This window comes from Crocodylus porosus, unplaced genomic scaffold (genome assembly GCF_001723895.1).
Source record: "Crocodylus porosus isolate Cpor-Errol unplaced genomic scaffold, CroPor_comp1, whole genome shotgun sequence".
Lineage (NCBI taxonomy): Eukaryota > Metazoa > Chordata > Crocodylia > Crocodylidae > Crocodylus > Crocodylus porosus.
Window position 1 is genome coordinate 30921283 of NW_017728951.1, and position 16801 is coordinate 30938083.

Genomic DNA, 16801 nt, shown 5'->3' on the forward strand with positions numbered 1-16801 from the left:
AACACATCTAATGATCCTTCCACACCCAGGGTGATGCCACTGTGAAGAAAGAGGATGGGAGGCGAGGAACACCACACAGGCCCCAGCTAGTAGAGAACATTGGGGTTTAGGCCATGATGTAATGAGGAAGACTGGTGACTGTAGTGCTAATGTAGTCCTTGCTTGTAGGTGAGATGGGCAGAAGAATGTGAATCCTGTTGGGAGTTTAGACACCTAAACAACTTGTGCCGTCAGGAAAGACTGAAATAGGAAGCTGTGGGACCAAGGCAGAGGCTCTTGGGCATGTGTCTCAGATGGCAGGTGTAACCAATATGAAGGGAGGGGATGTGCCATAATAAAGACCCCAGCATGCAGACCTGTAGTGGTTTACATTCCTTTCTCTGCTTGTTTATCTTTGGAAAGATGGAAATACATTAGTTGGGAAAAATAGGAGCCTGTGACTGGCAACTGATTAAAACAAGTCTAAACCAGTTGTAACCGCTTCCAGAAGCTGTTTCAACCAGTTTAAACCAGTCTAAACCAGTCTACAGTTGTTTGCAACTGATTAAAACAAGTCAAAACCTGTCAGAAAGAAGGCCACAATTACAGCTGAGCCTGCAGGGCTGCCACCCCATGCATTCAGTCTAAAGATGATAATGCTCTAATGCCTCTCTTTGCTCTACAAGAGGGGAAAAGAGAGGGGAAACACATCACCTGTGAGATGTCCTTGTGAGGAAATGTAAGGGCACAATCTACCTTGTGTTACTGTGGCATTATGGTACATATAAGAGGTGTTGTAGACTGGAAATCCAGTCTACACCATGGAATTTCACTCTGGGAAAGAGGCCTATTGCTTTCCCTAGGAGAGAGGCTGAGGAAACCACACTTTTCCTGACATAGCTCACTCCTAAGCTATTGCATATGGTTAGCGCTCAGTTTGCTCTCCTTCTGCTAGTAAGAGCAGAACTATCCTATTTTCTCAATGACTGGCTCCACCCAACTATTTTGAAATAGATCTTGCATGCCAAATACTTTTCTCCAGTGAGAACACCTACACATGATTCACAAAATAAACTAAGAGATTTCAAATAGGAATCCACAGTGTCAAAAACATTTTGACCTATTGTGGTCTTTCTGAATTCTTTGCTACAGAAAATCTGTTCTATTATTTTTCCGTGGTCAAAAAATTAGTAAAACTTTAGAGCTAGCATTTTCTAAGGGGTGCTTTGAGTCTAATGAGCAGTGCCTTGAGTCCAGAAATTTGGGAACCACTGCTCTAGTGGTATCAGTGAAATTGCATTGGCATGAAACTGGAGTATAGGTACAGGCCTGGAATTTTTAAGAAGTAATGTGTGCACTTTGCAAACTTTTCTCTCATTCTTAGTCCCAGGATGGACAGGCATGCTGCATGTGCTATCAGTCACCTGTAATTCTCAGGTGAAATGTCTTGTTTGCCGTGATTTGACTGTTTGTGAGGCCAGTTCCCTGTTTGCCCTTGAATGTTCAGAAGCTGCAACTCATTCCTTTCTCTCTCTAAATCTGTACGTGTCTCCATGTTGATGAACTGTTATTTCTGTTAACTGTCTATGATGGGCATCAGCATTATATGGCCTGAAGACCTGCAGAGCTACTGGATCTAGCCTGCAGCACTAGGGGAGCTTTATCTGTGCCTTGCTGCATTGCAGCTGGGTGGGTGGGCAGTGGGGAAAAGTGACACTGGTGGCAGAGGCCCAGATCAGGAGCATGAGCCCACCATGGACATAAGCTCGATAAATCAGGCTTATCACTTGAAAAGCTTGCCTACTGTTTTAGACTCTTTGGGTGTGTCCAGATGAGCATGGTCTTGTAGTACATGGTGCTGCAAACACATTTCTCCATGCTATAAGGCCACACCGTCCCAGCATGCGCCACACCCCAGGTATCCAAGGGTCAAAAAAAAACCTGTAGAAAATAAAGTGGAGCCATGCACGCTCAGTCAGTGCATGCTGTTGAAAAGTGGAGCTGCGCTCCACTGCCAGCCAGGCTCCACATGGCAGAATCGCCACAGCTACAGCCCTGGGAGGCCCCCAGGACCACAGGTAAGACTGTTAGGACCAGCCCAGTCCAGACCCCAGCCTCCCCTACCCCACCCAGGCCAATTTGCCGTGCACCAAAGCATGTATGGCACAGGCGTTCCCCGAGGACAATTAGCAGTGGCACGAGGTGCACCGCTGCTACTTGTCCCCAGGGAACCAAACGTCCATGCACGTCTGGATGTGCCCTTTGGGTTTATCAACCTCTCTATAAAACTTTCATTTATTAATCATTTAGGAAGTATTAATCCTTTCTGCTTGGCTGGCTACTTCTAATACTCATTGACTGGCTATTTATCTGTCATTGTAGTAATAGGTCTCCATTATATCAACCTATTCTCTGGACACTTTATCATTCTGCTTTCTGCCTTCACTAAGATGTCCCTTAACTCATTTATAGGACACAGCAATAGTAAGAAGTAAACTAATTTAACAAGGGCAAGGTCATGTATTTAGGGACTAACAAGAATTTCTGTTATAAATAGAGAACTCAAGAATGTGGAACCAGTAACATATAGAACTGGATTGGAAGGTGCCTCCTCAGCCATGAAGTCCAGTCCTCTCCTTTTACAGACAATTCTTATTCAAAGGAGTCCCTAAAATCTCTATGTCAAACCTTCACCCTTAACTATAGGAGAGGAGAAAGACTGAAGTATATCAGCTGAGGACAGGGTGACTATAAGCCCTCAGTGTCATGCAGCCATGAAAATGGCCAATATGATCCTAGGATATGTTGGGCAAGGTATTTCCAGTAGAAATAGGGAAGTATTAATGCCATTGTGAGCCCTCATCTGGATTAGTGTTTATAATTCTGGTCAACCCTTTTGAAGAAAAATTCAGTCAAATAACCAGCAGGGGAGGACTGTGAGGAAAGATGATCAGGAAAATGGAAAGCCTATCCTATGAGAGGACACTAAAAGAGCTTAGTTACTCGAAAACTGAAAGGAGATACATTTTTGTAGATGTTTTTCCAAATCTTACTGTAAACATATTAAGGGGGTAAACATGAGTGAGGGAAATTACTTTAACAGAAGGGCATGTTTTAGTGGTGGCTTAAAGACAAATGGGTATAAATTAGCTACAAATAAATATAGGCTAAATATTAAAAGTTTCCTAGCAGAAGAGTAAGTTTTTAAAGTAGCTTTCCTAATGGAGTAGTGGGGGCAAAAACCCTAATTAGTTTTAAGATGGACCTTGATCAATCTACAAAAGGGATTATATAAATGGTTTCCTACAGTTACAGGAAACTTGGCCTATTTCTCAGGATGCTCGTCCAGCTCTATGTTTGTTACATTACATTGCACCTCCAGATGAACCATGGAAGTTCTGTACTGGCTGTTAATCATGGGTCACTTCATCTTAATACAACACTGATACCTGAAATATCAGGTATCAGTGTTGTCCTTCTCTGTGGAAGCCTGTGGATAAATTAAGTCGGGGGATAGGCACTCTGTTTCCAAGTGGAATTTACAACCACAAAATGCATGCCAAGGAGACTTAGGCACCTAAGAATGGAATTCACATAAGATGGTATGTTGAGTAAGGAGCTGCCCGAACTATGCATTAAGAAATGTTGATGAGAGAGAAGGGGGGTGAGCACCTATCTCCCTGAGAAGTGTAGGGCTTCTCTCCATTTGGGACTGGCAATCCTGAGCCTTCTCCTGCATAAAAGCAGGTAAGCTCTTCTTGCAGAAACTGTGGAGGGACTGGTCCTGTTTAAATAATGAAAATGAAGGTCTTTCTTCATTTACTACTTTTACTTTTTTACTTCTATCTTCTTTTACTTTTTATCCCTTTTTACTCTAACCCCTGGTTATAGCACTAATCCAGGGTTCAGGTAGACAGAATTGTGGGAAACTATTCCACCCTCATGCCCAGAGCCTTGTAGTCAGTTTTGATTTGATCAGGTGCCCCTGACAGTATCATTAGAGCCAACAAAGATGAGCACCCTGAGTTAGTAGTTTGAGGCCCAGATGTGTCTCTGCAATCTTTCTGTAACATCTTGAGTTTGGGCCTATGAGATGACAGGTCCAGTGAGCAGATGGGAGTGGCTCTTTTCACTGCAGAACAGAGTTGCCAACCACGATATTAAGAGGATAAGGTGTAAAAGGAGCAAAATAATGCTACTTTTTACTTGCACTCTTTCTGGTCCTTTATGGGTGTGTCTACACATTGTTGTATGGCAACGTTGCTACAGCACTAGTTTTTAGCACTTCCTTTTGGAAGTACTAAAGCATGGCACAGTATGGGCAGTTACTGTGCTGTGCACATGGCTTATGGTTGGATTTCACCACTACGTCGCTGTAGTGGCGTGCTATATCAGGGGAGCATGCCACCATGGTGATTGTAGCTGCCAATCACATGTAGACCCACATGATCACTACATCACTGTAGCACAGTCTGGCAATGTTGCACGTTGCTCTATGACTGTAGAGCGACATGTAGACGTGCCCCATATGTTGCTTTTTTCTGCATAGTAGTCCAACTAATTTCAGTAGTTTTTTCCAATTTATTTTAAATTCTTAAGTTATATTTTTGTAGATGTTTCTTTCAAATTTATAACAAAAAGGAAAATTGTAAATTAGGACTGTATCTTGGTTCTAAGAACATCTCTCACATCACTTTTATGCACTGTACTGATGTCAAAAGAATTTCATGACACTTTTTTATATTGAACCAAAACCAGTTTGGGTCAATAGAAAGGAATTTAAATCAGTGGCAATTGAATCCATTGCTTTCAGCTGAGTTTAGATTAAGATTTTTAATGGTTATTTTCTCTGAATATACATGTATGAGTATTTTTAGAGCATCACAAAACACATCAGGCATTAAACAGTTAATAGAGTTGGCACATGTGTGTTTTCCAATATTGAAATGGAAATTATAAAGATCAATTTTTAATAATAGGACATAGATATAGAAAATAATTTGGGTCAACTAGTAAATTAGCCTGCAATGCTTTGGGATTGTCCTTTAGGGTTATTATGAAGTCTTGCTGTTGGGCTCACTTGAACACATAGCAACATTATGTCAGGTGTCCCAGAATAACCTGTACCTTTAAGTCTTAATTTCCAAGTATATCCGATTAGTTATGTAGGTAATATGCTTTAGTTCTGGGTTTATTGAGACTGTTATTATAGCATTTGTCTTGATGTTGATTGGGGCTGTTTAGTAATAGGAGACAAATACTAATTTCCTGCTTTATATCCAAGGATAAATCTTAAGTAAGTTTGTATCATAAATTTTGTCTCTGCTGCATCTGAATCTCTTCTTTATGCTATAGGTTATGTGTATTACATTAGTGGGAATAATTTGCTAGTACCCTATGCACTACAAGAGTATTAGTGCTTCAAAAATAGTGTGAAAAATTATGGAAAATGTCATGCCCTCTTGGTCATGTTTTTTGACTCAGTTGTTTTACTTTCTGGGAATAGGCCTGTCAACTCTAAACCCATCTGGCTCTAGCAGGGGAAAGGAAAGAAAAAGCAGGAAGTCCATTTTTGGAAACAACCCTGGCAGGCTGAGCCCTGGAGAGTCAGCAACACTTGCCAAAGCATCTGGAAAAGGTAAATTCAGCATCTTCTTTCACTGGGCATGTGGAATGACTCTGTAGTCCACCATGTTTACCAGGCCAAACAGTTAAAGATCTACCACTATCTGCTTCTGTATGCTGCTTCCATACTCTGGAATCATTTTTCATTAGCAGGCAAACATTCCAGTATAAATGAAGTACTGATTGTCAAGTAATGGGATATTAATTAGGATTAATTTGTGAATTAATTAATTGATTGATTAATTGCTAATTCAAATGACAGAAAGCTAAAACATATTTCAAGTAACATACCTTACACTATAAAGACCCACATTAGCATCAAGTTTATACCTTAAAGCAGGAGTGTCAAACTCATCTGGCCCCACTGGCCAGATGAGTAGCATGGTGCCTGTTTGTAGGCCAAATTGTGCCCACAGACTGACCCCACGTGCTCTATCTGATGCGTGGGGCTGGCCCTGTGTGGGTGCTGTGTGCAAGGTGTGCACCAGCCCCACACCAAGTACTGGCTCACATGCTGGATACAGCCCCATGTCAGGTGCTGTGTATAGCACAAGCACCAGATCTGGCCCTGTGCTAAGTGCAAGCATGTGCCCTAGATCTGCACCAGGTACTGCGTGCAGCATGTACACCAGATCCAGCCCCCTACCACTTGCTCCAGATCCAGTCCATGTTCTGCAGACAGAAGGGTAAGCCAAATGATAGGGCTTTGAGGGTTGGATATGGACTGTGGGCTGAATTTTGATACCTCACTTTAAATTATATGAGACATTTTCAAAGGTAAAAGTGGCCTATGGAACTAGATTTGAACAGAGAATTAAATTCTGTCCAAGCCAAAAGTTATGACCATGAAACCTCTGCTCAGATGTTGCCTAACCATGGAGCATCTAAACTCCCCAGCTTCTACACTGGTGACCTTTGAGCTCTCTAAAAGTGGGCTTCCAGAGTGAACGTGAGACAAGAGATACCACCCCTTGCCAGGATCTACATTTAGGATTGAGGAACTTATCCTATTTAATACCATATATAGGTTTAGCTCTTGGCACCTATGCTGACCACATGTACTCTGGAAAGGTGATAAATCAGCCAATTATATTTGACCTTTCATCTTTTGCTGAAACCATATTAAGGTTTTGAAAAAAAGCATAGTAGCATAATATCCTTAAAAATAGTTAACATTTTTTTCCTTTTAACTAATAACTGTATTGTAAGTAACTCACAGTATTGTAAAGTTTCCTAGCAGTGGATTAGGAAACGAGACTCATTTTAAACTGCTCAGCCATTCTCTATTATCACATTAAATATGTTGTTTCATTCATGTAAGTGAATGATATTCAAATATATCTTAAATAAAATAACTACTAATATCTGCCTGGTCACAGTATCATTTAGGGTAGAGACAGGTATAATAATTTGTATAAGTATCAAATGATACTGGTATAAACTGCTACATCTACATACTTACATAGTGATACAAATGTAGCAAAGCCATTGGAACATTAACCCTGTTTCATCCAGGGTAAAATTTATAGCAGTTTGCCTCACTGTGGTGTCACTATAGGAACATGCCAACATAATAATATAATTGCTGGTGTGCACCCTGATTGGCAACTCCCCTCCCCTTTTAAAATGGTTAAAAAGTTACACCTGTCTTCAGTCCTAGTATTTAATTGTTATGGGCACTTTTACACATGCTCAGTTGAGAGCGGGGGGCAGCACTTTGATTAAAGCAGCTCTGAGAGCTGCTTTAATTAAAGCGCCACTATGTCTCCTATATCAGCATCCCTGAGCTTAAAAATGGCAGTGGGGGTACTTGAACAAAAGCTTAATTGAATCTACTATGATGCACTGGAATTCCAACATATCAGAGCAGCCTTAAAGCAGGAGTGTCAAACTCATCTCAGAGATCATTTTTACCCTGTCCAAAATATACACATACATTGTTTTTTGGAGACTTTGGATCTACAGCTGTAATTTGAATGTAATGTTTATTTTTCAGGTCCTTTTGATGTGCGGCAGACCTGGGAAGAACCTTGTTCCCCTTCATTCAACCCTACAACTTCTCTCAGTGCAATCATAAGGACACCTAAATGTTATCATATCTCCTCATTGAATGAGAATGCTGCCAAACGGCTGTGCAGACGGTATTCTCAGAAACTGATTCAGCACACTGCCTTTCAGCTGTTGAGAACATACCCTGCTGCCACGCGCATTGACTCATCAAATCCGCATCCTCTTATCTTCTGGCTCCATGGAATACAACTAGTGGCACTTAACTACCAAACAGATGGTATGGGTAGAGTAATTTTTCATGTATACTGGCTTGTTTTGCATAACTTATGATGGTTATTAATGTTTTTAATGGTTATTAATAACAGGGGGGGTGTGCGTGTGTGTATGTGTGTGTGTGTGTATATATATATAAAAAAACCCATTGTTATAGTTATCATATAACTATTGTAAATAACCATTATATATAAAACCATTATTAATAACCATTAAAAACCATTATAAGTCCTCCCTTAATTATGGATTTGTATTTACCATGTTCCTTTACTTACTACGATTGTCTGCGTTCATAGATTTATAGGGAGAGATACAACACTTGCAATACAGCCAGTTATAAATAGAAAAAATACACATTTGTAACCTAGATTGTGGTTTGACAGAATTGAAGGTTTGAGTAAATATATATGTGCATGATACTATATAAAGGACACCCGCATGAGAGGAGTTGCATAAGACTAGGGACACAGAATAATTAATTGTAAGATAAAGAGGCAGGGATTTTACTAGGCATTAGGGATGTGCGAAGCAGGCCCTAATTGACTTTGATTTGGATTTGACCCCAATCAGGGACAGTGATTTGATTTGTTGATTCAGATCATTGTCCCTGATTCAATTAGGTTGAATCCAAATCTGAAGATTCAATGCTGGTTTGGGGAATCAGTGATTCAGACACAGACACCGCTTTAAAAGTTTCTTCTACATATCTCCAGGAACCAGCACAGCTTGTGGACACTGCGATGCTGGGCCGCATGGAACGTCCCACAGGTGTGCGGGGGGCCTTCCACATGCTCAGTGATCAGCTGTGGGGTGACCCTGGGTTCCTCCCCAGACCCAGGAGGCACCAGTTGCTGTGCTGAGGGAGGGTGCAGGGGGGGCCCCCAGTGCGCTCCTCGGTGTACCCGGAAGTGCTTCAGGTCCACTTCTGGGTCTGCTGCCGAGCACGCTGGGGAGTCCCCCTTGCTTCTGTGGGACACTCCATGTGCCCCAGCACTGCAGCACTCATGAGCCGCCTGCTACCTAGAGGTATGTATAAAAAAAATTTAAAGCTGCATCTATGTCTGAATTGCCGCATCTTTCCGAATCTCTCTGAATCGATTCAGAGATTTCTGATTTGATTTGCAGAGATTAAAGGGTCCTCTGATTTGATTCAGATTCAGAGATTCGGCCACCAAATTGAGCCGAATCTCCGCTGAATCGAATCAGGGACTGAAGCTTTGCACAGCCCTACTATGCATCAGCTGCCCCATGGGAATTGCCTGTATTTATCCTCCTACCTATGGTAAGTGGAAGCTATGCCATATAGCTTAGCCCTCAGTGAAAGAAAGGTAAGTTATCACAGCTTATTTTCCATTTACCATGGGGTTAATATGTACACTTGGGCAGTTATTACGTGTCTCTGGCCACGTACAGATGTTCAGTACGTGCTGAGAGAACAGCCTTTCTCTTGGCACAAAAAGGACTGTACAGATGTGCAAGAATCATAAAAAATTAGGGTTGGCAGGGACTTCAGGAGGTCATCTAGTCCAACCACCTGCTCAAAGCAGGACCATCCCCAACTAGATCATCCTAACCAAGGCTTCGTCTAGCCAGGTCTTAAAAACCTTGAAAGGATGAAGATTCCACAACCTCCCTGGGTAACTTGTCTCAGTGTTTTACTACCCTTCTAGCAAGAAAATTCTTCCTAATATCTAACCTAAACTTCTCTTGTTGCAACTTGAGACTGTTGCTCCTTGTTCTGTCAGCTGCCACCACTGAGAACAATTTAGCACTATCCTCTTGGCACCACCCTTCAGGTAGTCAAAGGCTGCAAATGCAGGTAGCAAATTAGCCACGCCATAGTTACTGCACAGTAGCACACATCTAAATGCCTACCCAGGGCTGGTTTACTGTACAGTAAATTCATGCACAGTAAACCCATATAGCATTAATTGCATGTGTAGTTGTACCCTTTGTGTACTTGTTTGCAGGAGTGAACAGATACTACAGAGTGCTCAGTGTGCAGATCAGTGATCTGTGTAAAACTCATGGTCAGTAGAAGGGTTGTAAGGGAACTTACCTTCTTTTATTCCTGAGTGCAAACAAGGTAGGGCTAATGACAATCTATCCTTATGTAAAAGAGGACTTCAGGAGTAGGGGCAGATATGACAAAAGGTTTTAGACACCTTTGAAATGCTTCCACGGGCCTGGCCCACTGGCTAATAGTACCCCTTAATATAATAAGGTATATTGAAATACTTCGAAGTGTTTCCCTTTTGGTTAGGGCTGCAAGTAGGAAGCAGGGAGAACAGGCAGGCAAGCCTGCAAGCTGTGCAGCTTTCAAGGCCTGCTCCAAGTCCCAGGCACAATCAGGTCCCTGTTGGAATCCGCAGCAGTACCAGACCCAGAGCTGAGTTTGCCACCTGCTGACTTGAAGGCCATTGTCAGAGCCACACACCACCCTTTACTGAGATGGGGAGAGAGGAAGAAGAGACTGGACATGGAATGTCAGAATCCCATGGACAGACAAGGTTTTTTGGGTAAATCTGATACCTTTTGTTAGACCAACTTAAGTAGCTGGAAAAATTCTTAGCAAGCTTTTGGGTATAAATACCATTTATCAGGCTGAGGAAGCATCCACAGCTGGTGTGTGCTCTAACTGCAGATGCTTCCTAAGCCTGATGAAGGGTATTTATACCAGAAAGCTTGCTAAGAAGAATTTTTTTCAACTATTTGAGTTGGTCTAATAGAAGATATCAGATTTACCCAAAGAACCTTGTCTGCCTATGTCCTTAGACCCAACACGGCTACAACCTATACCCCAGAATCCCATGGAGTGTCAGGGGCCCCTGCTACCCACACCCCCTCTCAGCTGCTGGTTAGTTCAAATCTCAGAGAACTTTCTAAATACTGTGAATAGGTGTGGCAAGGCCCTGAATAAGGCAAACACTAGAAAATGCACAAAAACAGCTAAGCAAGCAATTGCAGAATTGAAAAATGTTTAAAATAGTAATTTTATTAGCTTTCCACTGGACTTTACTGTTCAATTATGGCTGTTTTCCTTTTGCAGATCTCCCCCTGCAACTTAATGCAGCAATGTTTGAGGCTAACGGTGGCTGTGGATATGTTTTGAAAGCTCCTGTTCTGTGGGATAAGAACTGTTCAATGTACCAGCAGTTTTGTCCTTTAGAACGTGATCTGGATAATGTGGAGCCAGCAATCTACGCTTTAACAGTAAGTTCTTTTAAAGAAATTTTTAAAAGTCCAATATAGAAATTAGGCATTGTGTAACTACAGCTTTAAAGGGAGGCTGCCAACTTGACCACCATACTTAGTGTACCCATAACAGTTATTTGTCATAATTATGATGGACATTATTAGGGTGGGAATGTTAGTTTTTCCACTGTTTCCCCTATGCTGTCATCAATTGGGGCGCCAACCTGAAAGCATTTAGAGTGGGACGATCCCTTAAAGTTACACAGGTACTTAGGTATTTTCAGAGTTTTGTTTCCCCTATACTGAAAAGACTTTATACATGTTTGTACCGAGCAGTGGGAGAAAATGGAAGTAAATGAACAACCCACCCCCACCAGCCCACTACCTAAATAATTTTTTTTTAAAAACCAGAATTGGGCAATACTATTTAGCAGCTGCTATGCCAGAACCTGTTCTGAAAATAATGCCTTTGTTGGAATGTTTCACAAAAGCATAGGAGACCCCTAGGACACCATTTACATCAGAGCAATATTGTTGAAGGTGGTAGCATTATCCTGAAATAAATGAGAGGAAAATTTGATCCTATTTTTCTAGACTACACATTCATTCTTTCTAGATCAAATTTCATTTACTTTGCACAGTACCATGCCTGATTCATGGTATATTTTTCAGAGAGGAAGGTTACCCTAGCAACTCTATTGGGGTTAAGATTTTCTGCTTCTAACATTGTTTTGGCACTTAGAGAGCATAAGCAGTGTTGCAGGTAGCTCAGTGTGTCCCACACTAGCCGGTGATCCCTTTCATATGAAAATGTAACATAAAAAAGACCCCACTCAGTGGTTACTTTGTGTACTTCCTGGCTGCAGATTGTGTCTGGACAGAACGTTTGTCCAAGCAACAGTACAGGAAGTCCCTGCATTGAAGTTGATGTACTTGGGATGCCTTTGGATAGCTGCCATTTCCGCACTAAACCCATTCATCGTAATACTCTCAACCCTATGTGGAATGAACAGTTTCTCTTCCGAGTTCACTTCGAGGATCTAGTCCTTCTTCGATTTGCAGTTGTGGAAAACAATAGCTCAGCTGTAACTGCTCAAAGAATCATTCCGCTCAAGGCTCTGAAAAGAGGTAATGCACTTTGCGCCCACTTCGTACACAGTGACCAGACGTTGAGCAAGCTGCAGGTGCTCAGCACAGATCATGTTCAGTGCTGCTGCCAGCTGGTTCATATATACATATGCAGGCTGCCCGTTGTCCCAAGGGGCTGCTGCAGCAAATAGGACCAACCAAGGCAGAGGGACGGCCTTGCTGTGCTCTGTGTTCCATAGGTGTGCTTGAAAGGAGGATGAAAGGGAAGGTGCTGAGGCTGCCACAGTAATTTCATGTTACACAGGACTTCCTTTACAGAAGCAAATATTTTAAAACACATTTAAATGGATTAGTGATGCAACATAACTCTCAAGCCGTTCAAAGCAATCTTTACATGCCTAGGGACATTCATCCATCGCCCTGGACCAAAGTAAACACTGCAGTCCTGTCTACAGCTGCAGTGCATTTTGTGCCTGTGTGTGTGAATGTATTTTGAACACACCACAAGGACTAACAGTTGAAAAGGGTGTTTCAGTGCCTCACCACTGCCTGATGGGCATCCCATGGGAATTGTAATGCAGCACTATTTGATTTATAGGCTGCCCTCCCAGCAGGCACAGGGCAGATTACTGTGAGAGTTATGATAGAGCTCCAATACCAAATGCTTGAACATTCATGTTTTCAGCTCACTAATCATGTATCCTGCTCTAATACAGTAAGGTTGACCAGTGTTTGTTGCTGTCCCAATTGTATATTCTTCAGGATATAGACATGTTCAGCTGCGAAATCTGCATAATGAAGCCTTAGAAATCTCAAGTTTGTTTGTAAACAGTCGGAGGATGGAAGAACATTCCTCTGGAAATGCTATGCCTGCCTCCTTGGTAATTTATCTTTTGTAGATATCAGGTGTATTTGTTCATGTATTCCTAATGAGTAATTGTTTATGATGGTATGTGGACAATTAGAACTATTGTTTAGACAACTAAAATTGGAAATGTGCATTTGATGGGCTTTCCAGAAACACCTAAGGGTTAAATCCTATCATTTCAACTATGAGGGACAAGGCCTGATAAGGTCCTGATGCAGTGACCCCTATCTACCTTTGTAGTTCCCTGCTACTTTTAAATAGGTACTAAAAGTACATAGCTTGTGCACCCCTGGAAGTAAAGTCTACTTTGTCCGCCCCATGTGGGTCAGGTGCCCGGTTCTGTCATTCATTTCAATGGCTAGCACTTCAACACCCTCCCACCATAACCTCCAAGAGACAGATCCTCAGGTATTCATGTGCTGCTCCATTTATTCCAGTGGGGAATATTAGCTTGTGCTAAAACAAAGTGTCCAGCTGCTCAGAAGCCTACTTCTCTGATTGCATAAAGCATACGTATCTTAGCAGGACTTTGTATTATTTGGGCGGGCAGCTATATGTCAAAGATGCCAACGTAAGGCTCATCCTGCATATTGCCTAGCAGTTAGTACACTTGCCCAGGGCAAATGTCTTTGCACCCACCTTTCTGATATCCTAGCATAATGCCCAAACTTCCAACTTGTGGGTAGAGACAGTTGTTTCAACTGAAGCTGGTCCACTGGGCAGCCAAGAGCAAGAGTCATGAGTCCAGACAGTGAGCATGCAAGCCAGAGCCTAACTTAAAGGGCCTTGCCCTGGAAGGGGAAGGAGGTGAGGGTTCTAGCCTGTTTCCAAGGCTGGTTATGCATTTTTACCCAATGACTCCTTAATGCCAAATGCAACACAGCCACTGGTACCTACAGTCATGCCAGCATATGCACTAGTCTAACTTGTATTTCAGTCACGAGAGCAGGCGCTAGCCCAGTGGAGTTACTTCAGTGCAAGTGGGAAAAGACTCTAGCCTGGAGGGCCCAAGGTGATCTGAAAACAAATAGTTCCCCAGTCCTTGGTTTGCCCACCTCCATCAGCTTGAGCAGGGGGAAGTTCAAGCATGTGAAGGTTGCTCTATGCCCCAGTTCCATATATGCTTGCCCAGCAACACCATAATGGAAAATGTACAATCATGGAAGCAAAGGTTCATGTGAGAAGCTGGCTCCCTGAGTCACATGCCTAGGCTATATAATGTATTCACCTTCTGTTCCCTCTTAGCCTCACCACAGGCATGCTGTTGAGTGTGGCCTGGTGATTAGGCTGTTATTTTTTAGTGTGGGCAATCGAAAGTCAAATCCCCACAAGTGCAGGTGAAGCTAGAACCTGGCTTTCCCAGATTGGCTTTGGCTTTGTCCTGGGTGGGTGCTCTAACTACTAGGTTGTTGGGCAAAAGGTGGGATACACAGACGCCCATCTGTCAACTAGTGAATGGCTGTCATTTTTGTTTGCCTTCAGTAGCAGAAACTTGGGTGTCTTGGGTACAGTACTGAATCACTTCCAAGCACACACAGTAGGGACTCATTTAGTTGTATAGGGCAGGATTGCAGTTGCAGAAGACATTTAGCTATGTACGTGCAGTTCAGGCTCTGGTGTGTGGCTGCTGGGGGACTTTGACTCTAAAAAAAAACCCTGCATCACTTACACATTTTGCAGGAAAATTCTGTCCTACGTGTCTAATCCCCACTGATTCCATAGGATTTATGTACCTAAATGCTTTTGAAAGTGTGTCTATTTGCAGCTTAAGTGCCTAAACTGACCAAAAAAAAATCTTGACCTTAGTGCATATCTAGCAATTGCTCCTTATGCTATATGTTTCACTAGTTGTAACTTAAAGGTGGTATTACAGGTAAAATTTAGTTTGATCCTTAAATCTGATTGCATTCTATCCTGACTAGGTTGTCCAGTGCCTGCCTGTTTCCTCACAAATGTATAAGAAGCAGTTTATTAGAGACCAGAAGTGATTTAAGTGAGGGGTGACCAGGCTAGGGCACATGTGCCACAAGTGGCATGCGCAGCCTATGTATGGGGCACATTGCAGATCAGGGAGTGGGGCAGGCAGAGCAACAGATCCAGGATCTAAGTGGCATTTGGGGAAGACACAGGGCTTAACTTGTGATACACCTACCAAAAAGGGTGGCCCCCACTACTCTGTCTTCTGATTCCACCACTGTGACAGAACTTGTTTCTGAACTGGGTACAAGCTGTGATACAGTTAATATATGGCAGGCTGGAGCACTGGATTTCTAAATTGATTTGTATTTATTTTAAAATGCTTATTAATCTGTTTGCTGCTGCCTAACATCTTCAGTTTGTCAAGTAATGCATATCTGACAGGCAGCAAACATTAAACAGGGAATATGGTCTGCAGCTTAAACCAATACAACTTCATCCAGTAAATTCTGGATTCAGCCAGAAAACACACATCAAGTAATGGAAAATCTACCAAATCCCTGGGGAATCTCTTCCACTGTCTAGCTACCCCCACTGTTAAACATATTTGCCTTATTTCCTATTCAACTTTTTCTGTTTTCAACTTCCAGCCCCAGTTTGCAGGTTCTTTTAATGCATAGATTAGGAGTCTTGTACTAATCAGAAAGCTCCCTGTGCAGGTTCTCCTATAGACTGGGTTTTCATTGTCTGTATAAACCAATATTTTAAAAACAATTGAATAAAATTGGTCAAAATGTCTTTTGAACAGCTGTTTGACACAGAGGAGAGGAGAGCTTCAATGACATACAAGGTTACAATTCATGGGATTCTAGGCCCAGAGCCTTTTACTGTTTTTAATGTAAGTGGAGGGACCACAGCAGCACAGCTTCTTCACCAAGTAAGTTTGCTCAACGTGCCTTATATATTCACCAGAATCTACAGCGTCCAGTTGCATGCTGATCACAATCTAACATGCTTATAATTAGAATCACTGCATGCAGTAAAATTGTTACCAATATTTTTCTTGCTATTTCAGAGATAACAAATTTTTTTGTAAGTCTTTTCCCCAAGGAATTAAATACCTTCTATACCTAGACCATCAGTGAAGCTTTCCAATACCCGGGCTCTGGTGAATGACATTTTAATTTTGAAATGCAGTTCAGTAACATTTCTTGTTGCAGTCTGCAATCTGCAGTAGTTAGTTTAATAAACAGTTTACTAAAATTATTTGGAGTTGCATGTGGTTATTTAGTTAAATTAGAAATTCCACATGAGAACATTTCAGGTATTAACAAATTAAATTCTTCAAAGATCTCCTCCTATCTTTCATGGTTTTGTACAGATTTGGTATAAGAGCTTTTGCAAAGATCATGATGAGATTTTTCTCATTGCCATGCTACCTTACCCTACAAGCTCAACAAGGGTAGAACTGAGCTTGGTCTTCACTTAGAGCAGGGGCGGGCAAAATATGGCCTTTAGGGTCATTACAAAAACTAGAAAATTAATATTTATCTGTTCCTGGTTGCCTGTCAAAGATGACAGAAGCCAGGGGCAATAAAACCCAGGGAGAACCTACAGGATGCAGCAACCCAGCCCCGCCCCACCCCAGCTATTTTCCTGCTTGCTGCCCCTGCACTGCTGTAGCATCACATGGCTCCTGATTTTATCGCTGGACCGGGGAGCATACACTGGTACCTTGGGGGGCAGGAGGGTATAGGAAGGGAGTGTGTGTGTGTGTGGTGTGTGTGTGTTTGTAGGGTGGAGTCCCACATGCACACCTCACCATACACATGCACCCACACCCCC

General features: G+C 42.2%; 1 protein-coding gene across 1 annotated transcript in view; it reads left to right on the plus strand.

Annotated features, from left to right (window-relative positions):
- The window catches only part of PLCE1 (phospholipase C epsilon 1), a 275495-nt gene that overhangs the window by 242674 nt on the left and 16020 nt on the right, over positions 1-16801 (plus strand). The window contains exons 22-27 of the mRNA XM_019556091.1: positions 5486-5617; positions 7601-7891; positions 10937-11100; positions 11949-12210; positions 12934-13052; positions 15765-15893. Coding sequence (XP_019411636.1) covers positions 5486-5617; positions 7601-7891; positions 10937-11100; positions 11949-12210; positions 12934-13052; positions 15765-15893 — 1097 coding nt within the window. The remainder of the gene's footprint in view (positions 1-5485; positions 5618-7600; positions 7892-10936; positions 11101-11948; positions 12211-12933; positions 13053-15764; positions 15894-16801) is intronic.